Source organism: Vombatus ursinus, unplaced genomic scaffold, assembly GCF_900497805.2.
Source record: "Vombatus ursinus unplaced genomic scaffold, bare-nosed wombat genome assembly UNPS02014863.1, whole genome shotgun sequence".
Lineage (NCBI taxonomy): Eukaryota > Metazoa > Chordata > Mammalia > Diprotodontia > Vombatidae > Vombatus > Vombatus ursinus.
The window spans coordinates 40,941,724-40,965,365 of record NW_020954641.1 but is presented as its reverse complement, the minus strand read 5'-3'; the positions used below and the strand labels follow the sequence as shown (position 1 = coordinate 40,965,365).

The window sequence follows — 23,642 nt, the reverse complement described above, 5'->3', positions numbered from 1 at the left end:
GGAAGGTCCTATAAAGAGGGAAGGGGAAGATAGGTAACAGAGTGGATAAAGTACTGGACTTGGAATCAGGAAGATCTGAGTTCAGATCTGGCATCAGACACTTACTAGCTGATGTGTGACTCTGGGCAAGTCACTTAACTTCTGTTTGCCTCAGTTCTCATTTGTAAAATGGGGGCACATTGGAAAAGGAAATGGCAAAGCACTCCAGTATCTTTGCCAAGAAAGCCCCATTTTATTCATGGGGTCATGAAGAGTCAGACAAGACTAAACAACAATAACTACAACAACAACAAAGTTAGAAAGAGCTGGAGCATAGACAAGTGACAGATACTACCTCCAATATCAATGGACCAGTCTAGCTAAAGTTGGAGAGACAAATCAACAGGTGATGGTTTTTTTTTGCAAGTCTCAAAGGCTCTCTTAAGTGGTAGAGTAGTTTCAATCATGCCTACTTAAAGATAATATCACCAGAGATAAAGGCATGGAGCATTGAAACACTGAAATATTGGGGCAAGAGCTCTTACTTTCTTTTTCATATTTGGCACTCACTCAACAAGAGTTCAAGATAGTCCGGAGGAACATTTTAGGAGAGATGATGTTTCTGCTTGCTTTTGGTGCCTTCCAGTTCATTTTCCTAAACTCTGAGCAGAGTAAGGAAACAGTTCAATAGAACATTGAGCTTAGGTAAGTATCTCCCAAGAAAAGCCTATCAAAGCTCACCCAAGACCGCTTCCATCTAACAAATATACTTAATCTCTGAGTTTGAGAAGAAAAGGCCTGCTCCAGTTAGTTAGCTCAGGCTAAGTGGTCCCTTTCCTCTTCCTCACCTCATTCTTTTTAATGGCTTTGGAAAATTTGAAGATAAGCATTGAAAGGACTAGTAAAACTGGCAAAGGATTGGTTCATGGTGATAATTGTGGTGATTACATTTGATTTGTTCACTTACTCAGCATTTCTTAGAGTCCTGCTTTAAGGCAAATGAGGGTTCTTTTGTGCCCGAAAATGAGTTGCAGAACAATGGCTTTTTAACACTTATTTTGTAGAAGTCTGAATTTAGAAAGGATTTGGAATAAGCACAAATGAGAGATTTGTAGTGCAGTTTTCTCTCTTGGGACTAGGAAATTGGAAAGAATAGGCTTGGAAATCTCGTTTGAAGCTGTCACTAAGAGGAATGAACTAAAGTTCAAATTATTTGGTTATCATGGGCTGAATTTTTCTAAAGGACTCACTAAAATAATAAAATCTAGGACTGGGAAGATTGATTCTAGAAACCCACAAAGCTTTGCAGTTCCTAAAAAAAAAACCTCGGAGCGCCACTGTTGGCCAAGACTGGGAGAGAGATGGCTAAGTGATGCCCTGTAACATCCTGCTAAGAAATTTCCTGCATAGGCGTTAGTCTGGGAGCTGAGAGGAGACGCAGCGCATACTCACTTAGTATTCAGTCGAAATGAATTAAGTTTAGAAATCAGTGAGTCTGTACTGCCAGGAGCTAGATTAACTCTTGAATAAGCAGAGGAGCCAGATGTTGGAGTCAATCCTTTGCAATTTTACCAGGTAAATTCAAACCCCTATTTTTCCCTGAGGGTTAAAGACAATCCAGATGGCAGCAAATACCCAGAAATGGTGGTGGAAAAATCCCTCGACAGAAAAATCCAGAGTTCCCACCACTTGATCTTGACAGCAGTTGATGAGGGCTATCCCGTCCAAAGTGGCACTGCTCAGGTCAGGATCAGAGTCACGGATGCTAATGACAATCCTCCTGTCTTCAGTCAAGATGTCTACCGAGCAAGCTTGTCAGAGAACTTGCCTCCTGGTTCTTCAGTGCTGCAAGAGACAGCCACAGATAAGGATGAGGGTATCAATGCAGAGATCACCTTCTCCTTCTCGAGAATCACCAAGGACACCTTACACAAGTTTAGACTGGATCCCACCACTGGAGAAATCATTATTAAGCAGTCTCTGGACTTTGAAGAAACAAAGGTATACACCATGGATGTAGAAGCCAAGGATACTGGCTCTCTGGTTGCTCAATGCAAAGTTGTTTTAGAAGTTAGGGATGAAAATGACAATGTTCCCGAAATAACATTAATGTCTCTGTCCAGTCCTATTCCTGAGGATACAGTGTCTGGGACAGTAATTGCTTTGATTAAAACATATGATAGAGACTCTGGAGAGAATGGGGAGATTGTGTGTCATATAGAAAAAACTGTTCCCTTTAAAATAGAATCCTCTTCCAGGAATTACTATAAATTATTGACAGACGGGGCCCTGGATTGAGAGCAGACCCCGGAGTATAACATTACGGTGACCACCACAGACAAGGGGAATCTCACTCTGTTCACCAGCAAAACCATTTCCTTGTACATTTCGGACATCAATGACAATCCTTCCGTTTTCCTCCAACCTTCCTATGTCGTCTATGTCCCTGAGAACAACCTCTCTGGAGCTTCCATAGCCCAAATCTCAGCTACTGAACCTTATCTGGAACACAATGGCCAAGTGTCTTACTCCATTCTCAGTAGCGACTTGGCCCCCCTGCCTGTGTCCTCCTACATATCGGTCAGTGGTGACAGTGGGGACTTATTTGCTCAGCGTTCCTTCGACTATGAGCAGGTCCGTACCTTCGAGCTAATATTTCAGGCCCAGGATGCAGGCTCCCCCTCCCTCGGCGCCAACGTTACCTTGCAAGTGTTTATCTTGGACTGAAATGACAACTTCCTGAATATCCTCTACCCAACAATGGAGCCCGACAGCTCAGCCCTCTTCAATATGGTCCCTCGCTTGGCAGAGCCCGGCTACCTGGTCACCAAAGTGGTAGCAGTAGATGCTGACTCGGGACACAATGCATGGCTGGGCTACGATGTGCTGCAAGCCACAGATCCCGGGCTTTTCAGCCTGGGGCTGCGAACAGGTGAGGTCAGGACAGCATGAGCCTTGACTGACCGAGATGCAGCCAGGCATTGCCTGATGGTCTCCGTGCAAGATGGAGGCCAGCCCCCTCTGTCTGCCACTGTGGCTCTGCACCTGGTCTTTGCAGACAGCCTACAAGAGGCGCTGCCTGAGATGAGGGAGGAGCTCTCAGACGCTTTGAATTCCCAGTCTGAGCTACAGTTTTACTTGGTAGTGGCTCTAGCCCTAATATCTGTGCTGTTTCTCATAACAGTGACACTGGCCATTGCCCTTCGCCTTCGGAGATCCTTTCGTCCTAAAGGATGGGGCTGTTTCCAAGTGGATCTTTGCTCCAAGTCTAGGCCCAACATCCCCTCAAACTACAGTGAAGGGACATTGCCTTATTCCTACAATCTATGTGTAGCATCAGACCCAGGAAACACAGAATTTAATTACCTGAAATCAACTGACCAATGTTCCCCAGGCCTTTTCAGCACAGATATTGCTTCCATGTTACTCAAGAATAATTTAAATAGTGATGTCAATTGCCATTAGAACACTCTTTCACAGGTAGGCTTCTACTAAATATAATATTATTTTGCATATCAAATTTCTAATTAACATCTTCTTACCTAAAATCACTTGCAAACACTTGTAGCTATAGCATTGATCTAAATTTGCTTTATTTTGGTTCGTTGATACAGTTGTACACCTATGGCATAATGATATCATCCCATTCTTACTTCCATATGGGATAACGTAGATGACAACTTTCAGCCCCACTAGCATTGTTTAACAGGTCCATTCACTCGAGTCTTTAATTATATGGGGAAATGTTATATCCGCTGTGGTTTCTTATGAATTTTTATCAACAGAATTGGTATGGTTGGGAATTTGGAGGTAGTTAATATCTTCAATATAGTTTGGGAATATATCTCATCATTTTCTTGCTCTTGAGAATTATCAAAAATGTTACTTGCTTTATTAAAGTTATTGTCTTGCTATAGACTAGTTTTTTTAATGAGAAGTCAAAATATTCTGGTTCTGATAGAATCCACTTCGACTTTTTTGGCTAATTAAGTGAAACTTCAAACAGCAAATCATTAGGGAAATGTTTTCTTTAAAGTAAAATAAGAAAACAGAAGTTGGACTTTTTTGGAGATGAAAATTCACTCCCATATAAATACATTTTTAATGCAGTTAAGGTACTTTTTTGATGATTTTTTTTTCATTTTATAAGAATTCTTAGTAATGAAACCCTGGTATTTCAAGTGTGTAACAGTAAAAAGTAATTGTAATTAGAAGCTACAAGGAGCATTTATATTTGCGTAACTAAATGAAAACTTCATTTTTGGCCGATCAGCTTTCCTTCCGTGTAAAGAAATGCATGTCAGACAAAAACAAGAAAGTCATATACCGTATTAATATTTTGGTAATCTATCGTTTGCCTAAGAGGATGCAGTAACAGATTGAGGCTCTGGGCGCCGCTGTTCACCAATCAGGAGGAGAAAGGCACTGTGAGATCACTCTATCTAGCCCGTCCTTTCTCCCACAATACAAAGAACCCCAGATCAGAAACGCTTATTCCTGATTTTCACGGAGACTCATATCAAAAGCCTTGGAGCATTTAGGATTCTGCCAGTAAATGACAATAATCCCGACGTCTTGAGGAAATAAGAACAAGTCCAGAGATAACTTGAAAGATAAGAAATCCAAACAGCTCAGCTGCGGATGCAGTGATGATCTCTCTGCAGAGACTTTGTGTGTGCAGAGGGCGAATCCTGCTTTGCTGTCTTCTGGGATCGCTGTGGGAGACCGCGGCCCTGCAGATCCATTACTCGATTCCTGAGGAGATGGAGAAAGGCTCTTTCGTGGGTGACATCGCCAAGGACCTGGGACTAGAGCCCCGCAAACTATCGGAGCTCGGAGCCCGCATAGTCTCCGGAGGTAAGCAGCATTTTACTCTCAGTGATAGAAGCGGCAGTTTAGTCACCGCGGACAGAATAGACAGGGAGAAAATTTGTCTTGGGATTTCCATCTGTCTTTTAAATGTGGAGCTTTTAATGGAGGGCAAGGTGAAAATTTATGGCATTGAAGTAGAAGTGACTGACATTAATGATAATGCTCCACGCTTCCGGACAGATGAAGTAGAAATAAAAATTAATGAAAATGCAGCCCCGGGTATACGTTTTGGGCTTCCCAGTGCGAGGGATCCAGACGTAGGGGTAAATTCCCTCCAGAGCTACCAGCTGAGTCAGAACAATCACTTCTCGCTGAATGTACGAAGAGGGATAGATGGAGTCAAGTACCCGGAACTGGTGTTGGAACGGGCCCTGGACCGGGAGGAGGAATCTGTTCACCGCCTCATCCTCAAGGCCTCGGATGGGGGAGATCCAGGCCTCTCAGGCACTGCTCGAATCAGCGTGCTGGTCCTAGACTCGAACGACAACGCCCCTGTGTTCACTCAGTCAGAGTACAGCGTGGGTGTCCCGGAGAACGTGCCCAAGGGGACGCTGCTTCTCCGGATGAACGCTACGGATTCGGATGAGGGAGTCAACGGGGAAGTGACCTATTCTTTTTGGAACATCGATGACAAAGCTTCAGAAATTTTCCGGCTGGATTCCCAGACTGGAGAACTATTACTTGTAGAATCACTGGACTATGAAGAATCGCAAATCTATGAAATGGAAATTCAAGCGGAGGATGGTGGTGGTCTTCTGACTAGTACAAAGGTGTTGGTCAGAGTTCTAGACGTGAACGACAATGCTCCAGAGGTGACAGTCACTTCTTTCGTCAATTCAGTCCCCGAAAACTCACTTCCGGGAACTGTGATTGCCCTTTTAAAGGTGAATGACAGAGACTCCGGGGATAATGGTCACGTCACGTGTTCCATCCTGGGTCACCTACCTTTTAAGTTAGAAAAATCCTATGCAAATTATTACAGTTTGGCAATTGACAGAACCCTAGACCGGGAACAGATATCCATGTATAATGTCACAGTTACAGCCACAGACCAAGGAACTCCACTGCTGTCTACAGACACTTACATTCCCCTACGAATAGAAGACACCAACGACAACCCTCCCAGCTTTGGTCAGGTATCCTATTCTGCCTACATCCCAGAAAATAACGCAAGAGGCTCTTCTATTTATTCAGTAACTGCTAGTGACCCTGACACTGAAGAGAACGCCAGGCTCACTTACACCATTTCGGACTACATTCTCCATGGGACCTCTCTCTCCTCCTACATCTCTATTAACTCTGAGACTGGAGTCCTCTATGCTCTGCGCTCTTTTGATTACGAACAATTCCGGGATTTGCAGCTTCAAGTAACAGCCAAGGACGGGGGAGACCCACCTCTCAGTAGCAATGTGTCTCTGACTCTGTTCATCCTGGATCAGAATGACAATGCCCCAGAAATCTTGTACCCTACCTTTCCAACAGATGGTTCCACAGGAGTGGAGTTGGCTCCTCGCTCTGCAGAACCAGGATATCTGGTGACCAAGGTTGTGGCTGTAGATGGAGACTCTGGCCAGAATGCCTGGCTATCCTACCGTCTGCAGAAGGCCACAGAGCCTGGGCTTTTCTCCGTGGGTCTGCACACAGGGGAGATCAGGACAACCAGGGCCTTCCTGGACAAAGATGCTCTCAAGCAAAGTCTGGTGATAGCAGTTATGGACAATGGGGAACCGCCTCTATCTGCCACTATCAGTGTCACAGTAGTTGTGGCTGACAGAATCCCTGAGATCCTCTCAGATCTCAGCAATCTGAAGACTGCAGTGCAACTGGAAGATGCAAGTCTCACTCTTTATCTTGTCATTGCAGTGGCAGCGATGTCTTCTCTGTTCTTTGTCTTCATCATTGTCTTACTGGTGATCAAGTTAAGACGCTGGCGAAATTCACAACTGTTACAGTCCGCCAGTAGCCAATTAGGGAACATCCCACCCTCCCAATTTGTGGGCCTTGATGGGGTCCAGGCTTTTCTCCAAACTTATTCCCATGAGGTTTCCCTCACCATGGATTCTAGGAAGAGCCAATTGCTTTTTCCCCAGCCCAATTATGCAGATACTTTAATTAGTCAGCAGAGTTGTGAGAAAAAGGAGCCCTTGTTAATACCAGAGGATTCAAGGTTTTCTGCCAGAGATCCTGCTCTCATTTCCGTGAGTTTCTTTAATGTTATCAATAATTTTCTTATTTCTTCATTATTATGTTTGGTTTTCAGTTTCCTACAAAGAAAGTGGAATAACTCACTTATGAAATTTTTATTTATTTTTGTTTGATCATAGCTTGGTTACTAAAACATCACATTCTTTTATTTGTCATCATTAAGCTAATAATTAATGCAATATTTGTTATTCTACTCTGGGTGATGCCTTTCATATTTGTACTGCTTTTTAAATATGAACTGTTATATTTGTGCAGACAATTGATTCTTTCTGCTTGGCTATAAACTTGCAAAAGAAGGTCCAAGGTTAGCACTAGACTGACTTTTTTGGGGGGGAAGGAGTGGGCTGGTTCAATAAGTTTATTGTCTTAGTCTGAAAAATCTTTGTAGAAGATTACAGATTTTGATGTTTTAGCTATCAGTTACTTCTCTCCTGGGCTCTGGGAAAACTCACCCTCTTCTGAGCAACTCAGTCTTGCTCCTGGGCAAGGGACGTCAAGGGTCTCATTTAGTGTATTCTATTGCCCTCGTGAAATTTGTTATCCCTATATGGCAAATCTGGCCTCTCTTGTAGTTTGTTGTTCAGAAGGGAGAGTTGATGGAATAGTATAAATGCGCTAGAGTAAAACATGTTTCTAGTAAAACTTGTAACTTGCACCTTACTAAGGATTGGATAGTGGATTCATCATCAAATAACGACTTTTAAAATATTCTATTTAAAAACAGGGAACTTATGGAATTGGCCTATAATTAAAGAAGTTCATCATGGAGCTTCTTTTAATTAAAAACATTTTTATTTATTTCATTAAATATTTCCAAATCACATGTAAAAAAAATTTCAACATTCATTTTTGAGTTCCAGATTTTCTCCCTCTCTCCCCTGATTCTTTGAGAAGGCAAGCAATATGTAATCCATTTACATGTGAAGTCATGAAAAACATTTCCACATTAGCCATGTTGCAAAAGAAAACACAATGCAAAAACCAGAAAAGTAAAGAAAGTTTTAAAACTATGCTTCCATCTGCACTCAGAGTCCATTGCTTCTCTCTCTAAAGATAGATAACATATATATGTATACACACACACACACACACACACACACACTCACACATACACATACGTATTTCACCATGGGTGCTTTGGAATTGTCCTGAAACATTGTTTTCATCGGAGTAGCTAAGTCTTTCACAGTTGATTCTTATTACAACATCGTTGTTAACATGTACTTTATCCTGCTGGTTATACTCATTTCACTTTTCATAGATTCATATAAGTCTTCTCAGATTTTTCCCCTTTTCTTGGATCTCTTTGGGGTACATACCTAGTAGTGGCCTTGCTGGGTCAAAGGGCATGCATAGTTTTATAGCTCTTTGGGCAGAGTTCCAAATTGTTTTCCAGAATGGTTAGACTAGTTCACAACTCCACCAATGGTGCAATAGTGTTCTAATTTTTCCACATCCTTTCTGGCATGTCATTTTCCTTTTCTGTCATGTTAGCCAATATGATAGGTATGAAAGCATCTCAAAAATGTTTATACTTTTCTCTAATCAATGGTGATTAAGAACATTTTATGTGACTACTTATAACTTTGATTTCTTCTTCTGAAAACTGCCTTTCATATCCTTTGGTCATTTATCAATTGGGGAATGGCTCCTATTTCATAAATTTGGCTTGATTCTCTATATATTTGAGAAATGAGGCCTTTATCAAAGAAACTTGCTGTAAATTTTTTCCTGTTACCTATTTTCCTTCTAGTTGTGGCTGCATTGGTTTTCTTTGTACAAAACCTTTTTATTTTCATGTGCTTGAAATTATCCATCTTACTTCTCATGATCTTCTCTATCTAGTTTGGTTATAAACTCTTCCCTTATCTATTCATCTGACAGGCACATTTTTCCATGCTTCTCTAATTTACTTACATCACCCTTTACAACACTGAACTTCTTAAGTCTTGCCCATTTCTGCACTTCTTCCAATTATGCTTTGACTTTGAAATTCATAATAATACCTGGTAAGCAAAGCATCTTCCTCCGGATTTCCTTCAAGACTCTGATTTCATAATTCAGAATGCCAAATGCTGAATTTGTAGGAGACTTAAATGTTCCTCAATTCTTTTTTTATATAGTTAATTATTCCTCAATACAAATTCAGGCACACCCCTAAAGAAGGAGTTCAAGATAGTGATTCTTCCCACTCTGCAGTTTCCAATACAATTCTCCCAATCCTAAATATAGGAACGAAAATGAGTTCTCTAAGTGTTTGAATTAAGGTAAATATCTCTTCAACAACTAGGGAAGTGCTGGGTGTCTTCTGGGATTGTTAAGAAAAAAAGCATTAACATTAGAGCAAAGATGAAGCAAAAATGCCCATTTAAGTAAATAGATGTAGCTTATTCTGTGCAGTTGTTCCCTTTTAAAATACTGTTGTTAAGGGCAGATTTGAAAAGAAGCAATGAAACTGACTCACAAATTCTTTCAACTGGATTATCATTGATGAGAATGATCATCATAATCAGTTTGACTTTTTTTTCCCAACCACTGCGGGAATCTGAAAGTATTCTAATGTCTGAAAATGTTTTGTAAAATGCACCTTTTAAAACAATTATTGTAGGAAATGTCCACTCAAAGATTTTTTTAAAAAAATAATAAGAATTATGTCTTTGTTATAAACAATTATAGCTATTGGCAGTAAAAAAAAAATCTCATTTCATGTGGTTGGCTGTTATGCAAGGAAACTACATCCATCGCCTCTCGCAATTCCCCCCTCTGTCTCCACCAATTTCTCTGTTTCCTCAGCAAAATGTCTTTAAGGTCATTGCCGTACTGGGCTGGTCAATGGGTAGACTAAGTATGGCATTTCCAGTATTTTTGTGCTTCCTGCACATTCTCAAGAAAGAATTCAAATCCACGGAATATTTACAACACAAAGCTCTTACAGAAAGAAAAATAACTATGTCCTTGAGTTGCAAAAATTGGTTCTAGGAAGCAAAATAATGTTGCAATTTGGGAATGAACCTCTGGGCGCCGCTGCTGGCCAGTACGGAATTAGAGCTGAAAGCAGGATTTTCCCCGGAACTTCCAGCACCGTCATAAAACACACTGAAGAAAGGAGACCAGCACAGACTCACTCTCTCTAGCTGCGCCACAGACCCTTTCCTGGGAAACCCTCAATTCAAAGGCATATAACTGGGGCTAAAAGTCGTATTTCTGGAGGATTACGGCAGTGGTACAAACAGCTACTAGGTAAGAGCTGGAAAGACAACGGGAAGTAAGCCAGCAGAAGGATGGGAGGGAGGCCGGCGGAGAGCAGACAGATCCGTAAACTGCAAGTACTCTGTGCCTTCTTGGCGTTTTTGTTCTGCCCCGCGCTTTCCGAGCATATCAGCTACTCGATTCCCGAAGAGATGGTGAAAGGGTCGGTGGTGGGGAACCTCACCAAGGATCTGGGGCTGGAGGTCCGGGACTTGCCGAATCGGAAGTTGCGGGTGAGTGCTGAGAGGGAATACTTTAGCGTGAACAAGGAGAATGGGGAATTATTGGTCAGCGACAGAATAGACCGGGAGGAGATATGTGAGGAAAGACCTGTATGTGAACTGCAGCTGGAAGCTGTGGTTGAAAATCCCTTAAATATTTTTCATGTCAGTGTAACGATTGAGGATATTAACGATCATGCTCCACAGTTCAGTCAGAAGGAAATAAATTTAGAAATTGTTGAGTCCACCTTGCCAGGTGCGCGATGGATTCTTGAATCAGCCAGTGATCCCGACATAGCTATCTACTCACTCAACAATTACTATCTAAGTGTTGGCCAGTATTTCTCATTGGAACAAAAAGAAAATCCCGATGGCGGAAAATACCCAGAATTAGTGTTGGAAAAATCTCTGGACCGAGAAACGCAAAGTTCTCATTATTTGGTCCTAACAGCTATGGATGGGGGAGATCCCCCTCTCAGTGGCACAGCTCAAATCAGGATAAATGTCACTGACGCCAATGATAATCCCCCAGTCTTCAGTCAGGGCCTCTATAGAGTTAGTCTTCGGGAGAACTTACCCCCTGGCTCCTCTGTGCTTTGCTTGACAGCCACAGACAAAGATGAGGGGGTCAATGCAGAAATTACCTTCTCCTTGACCAGCATCACCCAGAATGTCCGGCAGATGTTCTCCCTGGATCCAAACACAGGTGAAATCAGAACCAAAGGGTCCCTGGATTTTGAAGTCACAAAAAGATTCACAATGAATATAGAGGCTAAGGATGGGGGAGGTCTTTCCACACAATGTAAAGTTGTCATAGACATACAAGACAAGAATGACAATGCACCTGAAATAACAGTAACATCTCTAGTCAGTTCTGTCCTGGAAAACTCTCTACCTGGAACAGTGATTGCCCTCTTTAAAACAAGGGACTTAGATTCTGGAGATAATGGAGAAATATCGTGTTATATGCAATCAAATTCCATCCCTTTCAGACTAGAACACTCTCCCAAGAATTACTACAAACTACTGACAGACAGGGCCCTAGACCGTGAGCAGACACCAGAGTATAATATCACATTGATTGCCACAGACAAGGGAAACCCTCCTTTGTATACTAGTAAAACCCTCACTTTACGTATCGCTGACATTAATGACAATGCTCCCATTTTCTTCCAATCATACTACATCGCTTACATTCCCGAGAACAATCCCTCTGGGGCATCAATCACCCAGGTCTCAGCTTATGACCCGGATCTAGAAGAGAATGGCCGGGTGTCTTACTTCATCATCAGTAGTGACCTGGCCTCGATGCCACTGTCCTCCTATGTGTCTGTCAATAGCCACAGTGGAGACATCTTTGCTCAGCGCTCCTTTGATTATGAACAGGTCCGAACTTTCAAGCTGACTCTACAGGCCCGAGATTCTGGCTCCCCCTCCTTCAGTGCCAACGTGACTGTTCAAGTGTTCGTGGTTGACCGTAATGACAACTCCCCGAATATCCTCTACCCATTACTGGGAGCCGACAGCTCTACCCTGTTTGACATGGTCCCTCGCTTGGCGGAGCCCGGCTACCTAGTCACAAAGGTAGTGGCAGTGGACGCTGATTCGGGACACAACGCATGGCTGGCCTACCATGTGCTGCAAGCCACAGATCATGGGCTTTTCAGCCTGGGGCTGCGAACAGGCGAAGTCAGGACATCACGAGCCTTGACTGACCGAGATGCAGCCAGGCACCGCCTGCTGGTCTCCGTGCAAGACGGAGGCCAGCCCCCTCTGTCTGCCACTGTGGCTCTGCACCTGGTCTTTGCAGACAGCCTACAAGAGGCGCTGCCTGAGATGAAGGAGAAGCACCCGGCTCTCTCAAACTCCCAGTCTGAATTACAGTTTTACTTGATAGTGGCTCTAGCCCTAATATCTATGCTGTTCCTCATAACAATGACACTGGCCATTGCCCTTCGCCTTCGGAGATCCTCTCGTCCTAAAGGATGGGGCTGTTTCCAAGTGGATCTTTGCTCTAAGTCTGGGCCAAACGTTCCCCCAAACTACAGTGAAGGTACATTGCCTTATTCCTACAATTTGTGTGTGTCATCACACACAGGAAACACAGAGTTTAATTACTTGAAATCAGCTGATCAATGTCCTCCAGCTCGTGATATTTTCAACACAGATGTTTCTTCTATGCTAATCAATGGATTAAATGGTGATGTCAGTTCTCATAGCAATACTTTTGCACAGGTGGGTTATTTACTTTATAATGTTTTGTGTATGAAATGTTATCAATGCCCTTTCAAATTATATTTATAACTGCATCATTCTTTACCTCTTAGATTGCTTTATTTTTAATTATCTGGTATAATTTTGCACTAACAAAATAATGATTCCAAAATGTCAATTAGGTCAAATACATGTGAAGCCATGTGGATGGTTTTGTGCATGAGAAAAATGTGATCCTCTAGGACTAGTCGTGGTTACCACTTGCCTCCCCCACCCCTTCCATTTGCTTTTTAACAAATGTGGGTAAATGTTACTTCCACTGTTGTTTTTCGAAAGTATGTACATCCTCAGCAGTAGTGGTGAACTTGTAGTTTTAGGGATCATTTGATAACCCATCCTATCACTTCTCTGCCCACAAGTATTACCTTTGCATGTTTAATTATCTGGTTTGTGACTATTTAGTATTGGTCTTGATATGGGAAATCACAACATTTCTGAATCTAACAGACTAGTAACTACATTTTAGCTCAATTGATGCAATTTCACTCAGAGAATTATTAACACAGCATCATTTCCTTTTTTTAATGTGGGGGATTGGGTTTTCAGATATCAAAAATGACAATGGGAAAAATACATATGAAAGAGATGAATTTTTTTTTGTTAAATTCCCTAACAATGAAATTTCAGGATCCCAAGTGCTTATTTTGAATGAAAGAAACCTTTGGTGGAGTTTTAAATCATGAGATAGATTTATATAGGCATAAGTGAAATGCAGGCTATGATTTGAGATGAGGGGGTTGTAGTTACTGTCAGAGAGAAACATCAAAGGACACCGGAACCAGACCTACAAATATATATCAAAGCACAGAAGAGAAATATATACAACTTTAATGTGTAAGAACCTATCCAATTTTCCTAAAAGGGTGTAGTAATTGGTTAGGACTCTGAGCGCCGCTGTTCACCAATCAGGAGGAGAAATGTGAGAGAGATCCATCAGGATCTTGGCCACTCCTACAAGAGAAAACGCTAGCAGATTAGACACACACTAGGTTGGGACTGATTAGAGGTTGAACTGGGAAGCTCCCTGAGCCGGCGATTTGATTTGCCAATGCAGATAACCCAGAACATAAAGGAACCAAGACAAAGCCAATTTCGCTGTAGGACAGCAATGGCCCAGGCTGCTAGGAGGCGTCAGGACTGTTGGGGCCGAATCCTCCTTTGTTTTCTCCTGGCGATGCTGTGGAAAACCGGGGCTGGGCAGATTCGTTATTCTGTATGGGAGGAAATGCAAAAAGGTTCTTTTGTGGGAGATGTGGCCAAGGACCTGGGGTTGGAGCCTCGGAAGCTTTTGGAGAGCGGCGCCCGCATCATCTCCAGAGGTAAGACGCAGCCTTTCGCTCTGAATGTTAGGAGCAGCCTCTTAGTGACTGCGGACAGAATAGACAGGGAAGAGCTTTGCCCCGGGACCCCAAAGTGCCTTTTAAATGTTGAGATTCTAATGGACGACAAAATAAACATTTACGGAGTAGAAGTAGAAGTGATGGATATTAATGACCATGCTCCTCGCTTCCGGGCAGATGAAGTGGAAATAAAAATCAGCGAGAACGCAGCAGTGGGGACGACTTTTCCACTTCCGAATGCTAGGGATCCAGATTTGGAAATGAATTCCCTCCAGAACTACCAGCTCAGCCCAAACCATCATTTCTCTCTGCACGTGCAAAGCAGAGCTGATGGGGCCAAGTATCCGGAGCTGGTGCTGGAGAGGGCCCTAGACAGGGAGGAGGAACCTGTCCATTACCTCACCCTCACGGCCACGGACGGGGGAGACCCTGTCAGATCAGGAACAGTGCGAATACGCGTGTCTGTTCTTGATATAAACGACAACCCGCCAGCGTTCCCTCAGTCGGAATACAGCGTGAGTGTTCCTGAGAACGTGCCCAAGGGGACGCTGCTGCTCATAGTCAACGCCACCGACCCAGATGAGGGAGCCAATGGGGAAGTGACATATTCAGTCAGATACTTCAAAGACGAAGCTTCCGAGATTTTCCATCTGGATTCCCACACAGCGCAGCTCTTTACTCAAGAAACCCTGGACTTTGAAGAGTCTGCAGTCTATGAAATGGAAATTCAAGGGCAGGACGGTGGTGGTCTCCTAACCAGAGCGAAAGTGCAGGTTACAGTTCTGGATGTGAATGACAACGCCCCAGAGGTTATTGTCGCTTCTTTAATCAGCTCGGTGCCGGAACACTCACCTCCTGACACCGTGATTGCTCTTTTAAATGTTCATGATCGAGACTCAGGGGACAATGGTCGAGTCATATGTTCCATTCCCGAACATCTACCCTTTAAATTAGAAAAATCCTACGGAAATTATTACCGTTTGATGACAGTCAGAGCCCTAGACCGGGAGCAGATCTCTGAGTACAATATCACCGTGACAGCTACGGATGGAGGGATTCCACAGTTGTCTACAAGCACCCACATTTTCCTGCATGTGGCAGACAGCAATGACAACCCTCCGACCTTCCTCCAGACATCCTACTCTGCCTATATACGTGAAAACAATCCTAGAGCTTCTTCCATTTATTCAGTGACAGCTAGTGACCTGGACAGTGGGGAAAATGCCCACATCACTTACTATATTGAGGAAGATACCATTCACGGGACTCCTCTCTCCTCCTATGTCTCCATTAACTCTGAGACTGGTGTCCTCTATGCTCTGCACTCCTTCGATTATGAACAGTTCCAGGACATGCAACTACGAGTAATTGCCCAGGACTCTGGGAACCCTCCTCTAAGCAGCAACGTGTCTCTGACTCTGTTCATCCTAGATCAGAATGACAACGCCCCCGAAATCCTGTACCCTACCTTCCCAACAGATGGCTCCACAGGAGTGGAGTTGGCTCCTCGCTCTGCAGAGCCAGGCTACCTGGTGACCAAGGTCGTGGCAGTGGATGGAGACTCTGGCCAGAACGCCTGGCTGTCCTATCGCCTGCTCAAGGCCTCAGATCCAGGGCTCTTCTCCTTGGGCCTGAACACAGGTGAAATCAGGACAGCTCGGGCTTTCCATGACAAAGACTCCCTCAAGCAGAGTCTAGTGGTGGCAGTCACTGACAATGGGGAACCCCCCTTATCTGCAACAGTCAGTGTCACAGTGGCTGTGGCTGACAGCATCCCAGAAATCCTCTCAGACCTTAGCAACCTGAAGGCCTCTGAGGACCAACAGGACTCAAGTCTCACACTCTACTTGGTCATTTCTGTGGCTACTGTTTCCGGCCTTTTCTTTATATTCATTATAGTGTTACTGGCACTCAGGCTTCAAAAGTGGAGGATTTCCAAACTGTTGGAATCAGCCAATGGACATTTTGCTGGAGTCCCTGCTTCACAATTTGTAGGCATTGATGGAGTTAGAGCTCACCTCAAGACTTACTCCCATGAGGTTTCCCTCACCATGGATTCTCAAAAGAGCCAGATGCTCTTTCCTCAGCCCAACTATGCAGATACTTTAATTAGTCAAGAGAGTTGTGAGAAAAAGGACTCTCTGTTGGTATCAGATTGTATGCCTGGTACAGTTTTAGTCCAAAATAATCAGACCTGTCTCCAGGTGAGTTTCTTTTCTTTTCTTTTTCTTTCTTTCTTTTTTTTTCCTTTTTGCCTCCTTGACTAAGTAGTCTGGTAATATGCAGAGTATGCCTATCAGAATAATATTTTTAAAAGTGCTTAATGAGACCATATATTTTTATTTACCTTGTTCCTTAATTTAAAGATAGTTGGATTTTTCACTTGTTTTTGTTTACCTGAACAGTTTACTAACTTTTGAATCCATAGAAAAAGTATGTAGCAATACACTTGTTTTTCTTTCCTGACATAATTTTCTCTTGATTAGATATAACCTATTTCCAACTGTGCATCATCAATAGATTTTTTTTTTAATTTTGTATTTCTTGACCTGCTGACATTAGCCAAGAATGTATAATGGTAATTGAGAAGTGGTCTTTCTCCCTGACATAAGCCCAGTTCCACACTAACTTCTTTGAGCTTGTAGGTATGCTACACCATCAATATCATTTATATTCTACTGTACCACTATTAATAGTGTGTCTTTCCAACAAACACAGTAAATATTTAACAAAGCACATGAAAAAATATTGTAGTCTGGTTGGAATCAATAGACATTCGGTGCAGTATAATTTTCATCCATATCATTCAAAACAATTTAATTGACTGGCTTTACCACTTAATTGATTGACTTTTTCCATTATATTGGCTCTGGGGGATGGGTAACAAGGGATGTAAGTTTTATATAGACATTGTCACAGATTTCTCTCTAAATTTCTACATTTAGTTTCAAGAAAAGCAAGTCATTGAACTGTTTTGAAGAACTTGAATATGACTTATCTCAGTTGACTTCTATTGATTCTTTTCCTTTGTTTATAAATGGTCTTGGCATTTTGTGTGTTTGTTTGATAAAGTACTAACACTTGGGATATTTGTTTGGGTGGAAATGTTGTCCAGAATTCAGTTTGAAAGTTTAGCCTATCATAGATGGCAGTTTATAGCAGTGTGGTGGATGGAGAAAGATGAGGTTTCAAGTTCTATCTCTGACACATATGGACTACCCGATTCTGACCAAGTCATTTAACCTCTCAGTGTTCTAGGCTTCTCTATAAAACTATAAATTGCAAAGAAGCTTTCAGTCCAGCATTAGTACAATGAGCTTCTTCAATGAGAATTCTCTATATCAATGACATCGAAGATCCAACCCCTCTCCTTAAAATGGTTAAATGCTTCATGCTGATTTACATGTTCCTTATAGGGATTCCTTATTGCAGAAGCCATGTGACCTTACTAATGACTGTTGGTTAGATTTGGACTCTGTATTGCTTTAGGGAATGTCTTTTTGAATAGTTGAATGATTCATCTGTTATTGACTTGGGTTTTCAAGCTTATGTAGTCAATTTTCCCTACTGTTTCTTACTCCTAAATTTGTTTTGAGTCCTGTGCATACATAGTGAGATAATCTGATTCTTTTGAGATAAAAAGAGATCTTTATTTTTTATGGAAGCCTCAAAGATGCCTTATAATAATAAATTTTAGTGACAAATAAACAACATATCTTCTAAAATCCACTTTATATCTTATATACTTTAATGGCTTCTGTGAAATCATCTATTTGGACAATCTCTGTCAGTACTGATTGCAGACCATTTTTGTCTCATCTTGTCCAACTTGTGTCTATATTTTCCAAAGATTTTCCAATGAGAATCAATGTGGTAGAGGTCTTTCTCTAGATTTTTTTTTTTTACATTTTGTGCTTACCAGATTGTCATTCAGATTTTCCATCTCTTATCCCTCATTCTCACTTCACATCCAACTATACATTTTCTGAATGGTATGCCTTACACCACGTTTTGCATATAGGAAATACTGGAAATTCTGCTTCTATCTACTTGAAACCACCATACGTTTCTTCATTGACTTTTGTGAAAAGTTACCTACAACATAATTTTTTTCAGTACATATGGTTTTCTAGAATTCACAAACATATACCATCAGTGAGGAACATTTGTAAGGTTTTTGTTTATTTTTAGATGGATTTTTGTGCTAAGGTGAAGTTTAGGCCATTAAAAGGACTTTTCTATTTCCTAAATGAAATTCAACATTCTCTCTTCCAACTCGTTGTCTATCTGCAGTGAATGTGTTGATGTTCTACCTCAAACTGTATGTCATAGTCTGGGGGGGGGGGTCGGAGAGGAGGCATTTTTTTCCACCCATTTACATATGGATTGTTAAGCCTCTCTCTTTGGAGTACTTATAGATTTCACTGAGAAGTCCCAGTGATGTTCTGGTACTTGATGCATCCAGCACAATATCATCTACAAGTAGCAGCACCTGTAGAGAATCTCTCTCCCTCTTGAATTTTGTGCAGAATATCCTCCATGATCATACAAACACCTTTGTTAAATATATTTCTCCCTGTATTATATATCTCTTGACATTTTTAATCAGAGCATCTTTAAAAGCAAGCCTATTTTGTATCAATGATTGCTTTTATCAAGAAACCTTAGCATACAAATGAGAGACACTTTGTTGAAAGAAAATTTTTGAGGCTGAGTTTTATTCTGCTGAAACAAATGCTCTTGGCTCAGTAGAACAAAATTTACACACACACACACACACACAAATACAGAGAGAGAGAGACAGAGAGAGAGAGATCTTTGTATTGTGTGCACCATTCATGTATATATGTGATTATTAAAATATGTTCTGATTAAAATATGCTAAATGATATTGTGGAAAGCCTTTTTTTCACATCTCATATTTCCATACCTTTCATGTATATCATATTCATAAAGACTTTATGAACATAAGAAAGTAGAAATCTGAGTTAGTAATTATTGGCATGCAAAGTTTTTTTTTCAATTTTTTTATATCTTTCCCTTCCTGAGATATCTTGTAAAATGATGCCTCTACCAAATTGTTTGGGATTTCCTCTGTTTCTGCTTGGTCTGGTTCAGCCACTCGACTTCAAGTGTCTTCTTAGGTGCCATTTTTCTTCCTTTGAGGACTGAATGGATGGAGTAAAAATGTGATAGTTCACAATTATTGATGATAAAAGTTATAAAAGCGATGAAAAATCAATGCCATTTTCTGCCTATCCATTGTCATTTCATCTGTGAATGTCCTTGAGGTGATGTAGTTTAGTTGGGATTCATGCCAAATTTTCTGTAGGTTAGTTTTCCCCTTCACAGTTTTTAGTTTTATGGCATCTTCTCCTATCCTTCTCCACTGTGTTTCCCTGACTCATTTCCCTTGATGCTCCCTCTCCATTGTGTTTTACAATTCAATTTGTATTTTAAATTATTGTTGCCCTTTGTGAGGATCTCTCTTCATTTGGCAAGGAGATCAAGTGGATCCTGACTTAGATAGTTTGGAGATTCTTCAGGACACCCAGTTGTGGGGAGTTAGTTAAATTTTGCAGGAGAGAGTGATAATATCTTTGTCTTTTTTTTCTATTTCCATTGTGGGGAGCACAAATGGCTATTTGTAATAGGTTGAGTTGAAGCTCTTCTGATTGTAAGCGGTCATTTCCTCATCATTATGCTTTCTCCTAATCTGATGTTGATTTTCGTTTTTCATAACTAATCAGTGGTTTGATTGCATACAGATACTTCTGTATTACATCTGTAACCTTTTATAAATACATTGTCTATTTTATTTTTGTAATGTTGCTCATGTTTAACATGTTCAGCTCCTTTTGTCTCTCTGAAAAAATATTAATGATCTATGGGAATGAGTCTTCTGAGTGGCCTCCAAGCTTTTGATCTTTCATTTTATAAATATAAAATAGATTTTCAATTTTTCCTCCATCCTCTCCAGTGCTCACCGTTGTATTGAAGTCATTGAATGTGAGCATATACAATGGTCTTAGTAGAGGAACTAATGAAATTTTTCATAGAATTTCTCTGAGTCTTCATTCTTGGTGGCAAATATTGGTACTTAAACAGCAATTATCTTCATGGTGTCCTTTTTTTTCATGCTCATAAGGAGCATTGCAAGAGGATGGGATAAATTATGTTTCTAACTTTCCTTGGACTCAAGATGAAACTTACTTTTCAAACTCCTTTATTTGCTTTTCCAAGAAGAATCCTTGAGACATTTTTCCATTTAGTCACAACTTAATTTCAATTTTTGATTAGTGGCAAGAATATTATTAGTGGTTCAATTCAGTTCTCACAGTAATCAACTCTTTGGTCAATGGACAAAGAACCCCACATTTTAAGTATTAACAGTCAAGTTAGTATTCATGAATAACTCAAAAGCTATAATTCTTCGTATTCTCTGTCCCTATTTCTGTCACTTCACCACAGTTATTGTGAAAACAGAAAGAAGCTTGAAATCTCCATGTGGTTTTGAAAAATCTAACGGGTTTCTAGAAGCTATCATGAAGAAAGGTGTATCATTATCTAGTGAATTCAGAAATTGATCCAATTCCAATATACAGATAAATCAATATCATCCTCTGCCCTGGCTCTATTCTCTCTGTTCATGAATGGTGGGATAGAATTCTTTCCATTAATTCCTGAAACAGTGGCTTTTGATTTAAATTTTACTTTGCTTGTTTTAGACTTAGATGAAAGTCAATGAAGAATAGAAATAAACCCCATATTAAAAAATAAAAAGTATCAATAAGACTAAAAGAAGTCAATGAAAAGTATTCAGGATAAATGCATGTGTAGCATGTGTAGCAATGTGGGGCTGAAGACAATGCCAATCAAATGAGGAGGAAAAAGTCACAAACATATAGATAGAGGGGGGGAAAGGGAAAGAGAAAAGATGGAAGGGAGAGGGAGGGAGTGAGGAAGAACAAAATCTATACTAGAATATTTGAGGGAGAAATGGAAAGAGATTTTGCTTGCTACTGGGTGGAATTAAGGAATTTTTTTAATGAAAAAGGACTTGTCTCTGAGCTGTTATATAATTGAAGGCATTTGTTGTGACCAACACGGAAAACTATTATTAGGTCCTATACAAATAGGAGAGGTAGGGCAAAGATCTTAGAAAATATGAAGTATAAATTTGATTGAAATGGGAGGTATATGCAGTTGTAGGATGCACTTGAAGGCTACATTTAGGGGCTTATATTAAACATAAGAAAGATACTCTTTGAAATGTTGTTAGTAGTATTAAATAAGGGCAACTAGGTGGCTCAGTGGATACAAAACTGGGCTTGGAATTAGGAAAACTCACCTCCATGAGTTCAAATCTGTCCTCAGACACTTACTAGTTGTGTGACCCTGGACAAATCATTTAACCCTATTTGCCTTAGTTTCTTATCTGTAAAAAATGAACTGGAAAAGGAAATGGCAAAGCTGTCCAATATCTTTGCCAAGAAAACCCCAAAATTGACATCAGGAAGAGTCAGACATGACTGAACAACAACAACGTAATAAATAAATTATTCCTTTAAACAGGTGGGGAAACTATTCATTTATATATTATATGACTTCCCAGTAACCGATGCCAAATACATAATAATGTGATATTCTTTCAGTATATGGAAGTATTTTAATAACATAAAATAGAAAGATGTCTTTCAATTAACAACTACACCTTTCCCCCCCATTGCTATTTGTTCTATTCTTTATGAAAATCACTTATTACTTACTCTCATCACCTGAAAAACTGACAGCCAAAAACGACCAACTCCACGGTTACAAAGTTTGAAGATTCTCTTGCTTCTGTTCAGGGGACTGGATACTATTTCTAATCAAACATTTGGAAGATGAGTTTCTTCTTGCAGTTTGCTAGATTAGACTCCGAGCGCCGCTGTCGGCCAATACCGAGCGAGAAAGAACTGGAGCCGGTTTACTGCAGGGTAGTTTTCCTGCGGAGCCATACAGGATCACATCACACAGGATACCCGGCACCTATTTAGACTTGCTGCTCCATCGATACTGTCCCAGACCTCCCGGATTCACCAAAAACACAGATTAAGGGCACTGCATACTGTTCCTGGAGGACTCTTAAGAACTAAGGGAGATATACAAGGCGGATTCTCGAGACCAAGCCTTAATCTTGCCACAGAAACCAAAGATATGGGAAGGAAAGCAGTACCCCGGGGTCAGGTCCTGAGATGGCAAGTACTATATCCTTTCTTTGCTTCTTTGTTCTGCCGGGTGCTTTCTGAGCACATCAGCTACTCAATTCCTGAGGAAATGGAGAAAGGGTCGGTGGTGGGGAATCTCGCCAAGGATCTGGGACTGGATGTGCGGGACTTGCCGGCTCGGAAGCTGAGAGTTAATGGAAAGAAGCAGCATTTTGCTGTAAGCATTCAGAGCGGGGAATTACTTGTTAGCGACAGAATAGACAGGGAGCATTTGTGCGGACAGAAGTCTGTGTGTACCCTGACGTTAGAAACTGTAGCTGAAAATCCCTTAAATGTTTTTCATGTAATCATGGTCATACAAGATATTAATGACAATCCACCTCATTTTCCTCAAAATATCATCAATTTACAGATCAATGAATTGGCCCTCAAGGGTTCTCGGTTTGGGCTAGAATCTGCTGTAGATCCAGATGTGGGTGTCAATTCCCTGCAAAGTTACCAACTTAGCCCTAATGAACATTTCTCTATGGTTGTAAAGGAGAGCCCCGATGGTAGGAAATATCCAGAGCTAGTAATGGAGAAGCCTCTGGACCGGGAAAAGCAGAGTTCTCATCACTTAGTTCTGGTGGCTGTGGATGGAGGCAACCCGGTTCTAAGCGGCACCGCTCAGATCAAGATCAATGTCACTGATGCGAATGATAATCCACCAGTCTTCAGCCAGGACTTCTATAAAGTCAGTCTTCCAGAGAGCCTGCCCCCGGGCTCCTCAGTGCTAAGGGTAATGGCCACCGACAAGGATGAAGGAATCAATGCGGAAATCACCTATTTCTTTAAAACCACAGCGGATAATGCCCTTAACATCTTTTACTTGGATCATAAAAATGGAGAAATTAGAACTCAAGGGCATCTAGACTTCGAAGACACTGAGAATTATATACTGAGTGTAGGAGCAAGGGACGGGGGTGGTATGGCTGCTGAATGCAAAGTTATACTTAAAATTCTAGATGAAAATGACAACCAGCCGGAAGTGACGTTTACTTCTGTGTCCAGCACCATTGCAGAGGATGCTGTGCAAGGAACGGTGATTGCCCTGTTCAAAATAGAGGATCTGGATTCTGGCGTCAATGGGGAGGTCACGTGCCACGTAGAAGAAAATGCCCCTTTCAGACTAGAATCTTCTTCCAGGAACTACTACAAGCTGCTGACAGATGGGCCCCTGGACCGCGAGCAGACCCCACAGTACAACATTACAGTCACTGCCTCGGACAAGGGAAAGCCTCCTCTGTCCACCA

At 41.3% G+C, this 23,642-nt stretch overlaps 2 protein-coding genes and 1 pseudogene across 10 annotated transcripts in view; all 3 read left to right on the top strand.

Annotated features, from left to right (window-relative positions):
• LOC114027750 (protocadherin gamma-C5-like) overlaps positions 1–23,642 on the top strand; it is a 115,778-nt gene that overhangs the window by 31,887 nt on the left and 60,249 nt on the right. The window contains exons 1-2 of one of the 9 annotated variants that reach the window (XM_027841874.1): positions 10,308–10,538; positions 11,913–12,761. The exons of 5 other annotated variants lie outside the window; for them this stretch is intronic. In XM_027841874.1, coding sequence (XP_027697675.1) covers positions 10,338–10,538; positions 11,913–12,761 — 1,050 coding nt within the window. In that variant the 5' untranslated portion in view covers positions 10,308–10,337. Of the gene's footprint in view, positions 1–4,462; positions 7,050–10,307; positions 10,539–11,912; positions 12,762–13,788; positions 16,345–23,642 lie in introns of those variants that run through there. 3 more of the 9 variants (XM_027841870.1, XM_027841875.1, XM_027841866.1) reach the window with 3 other exon arrangements.
• On the top strand, positions 1,352–3,511 carry LOC114027568 (annotated as a pseudogene).
• On the top strand, positions 22,148–23,641 carry LOC114027567 (protocadherin gamma-B7-like; the record flags this gene model as incomplete). Its single annotated transcript, XM_027841671.1, has 1 exon — positions 22,148–23,641. A coding segment is annotated over exon 1 (1,302 nt), but the record flags the coding sequence as incomplete, so codon positions are not given.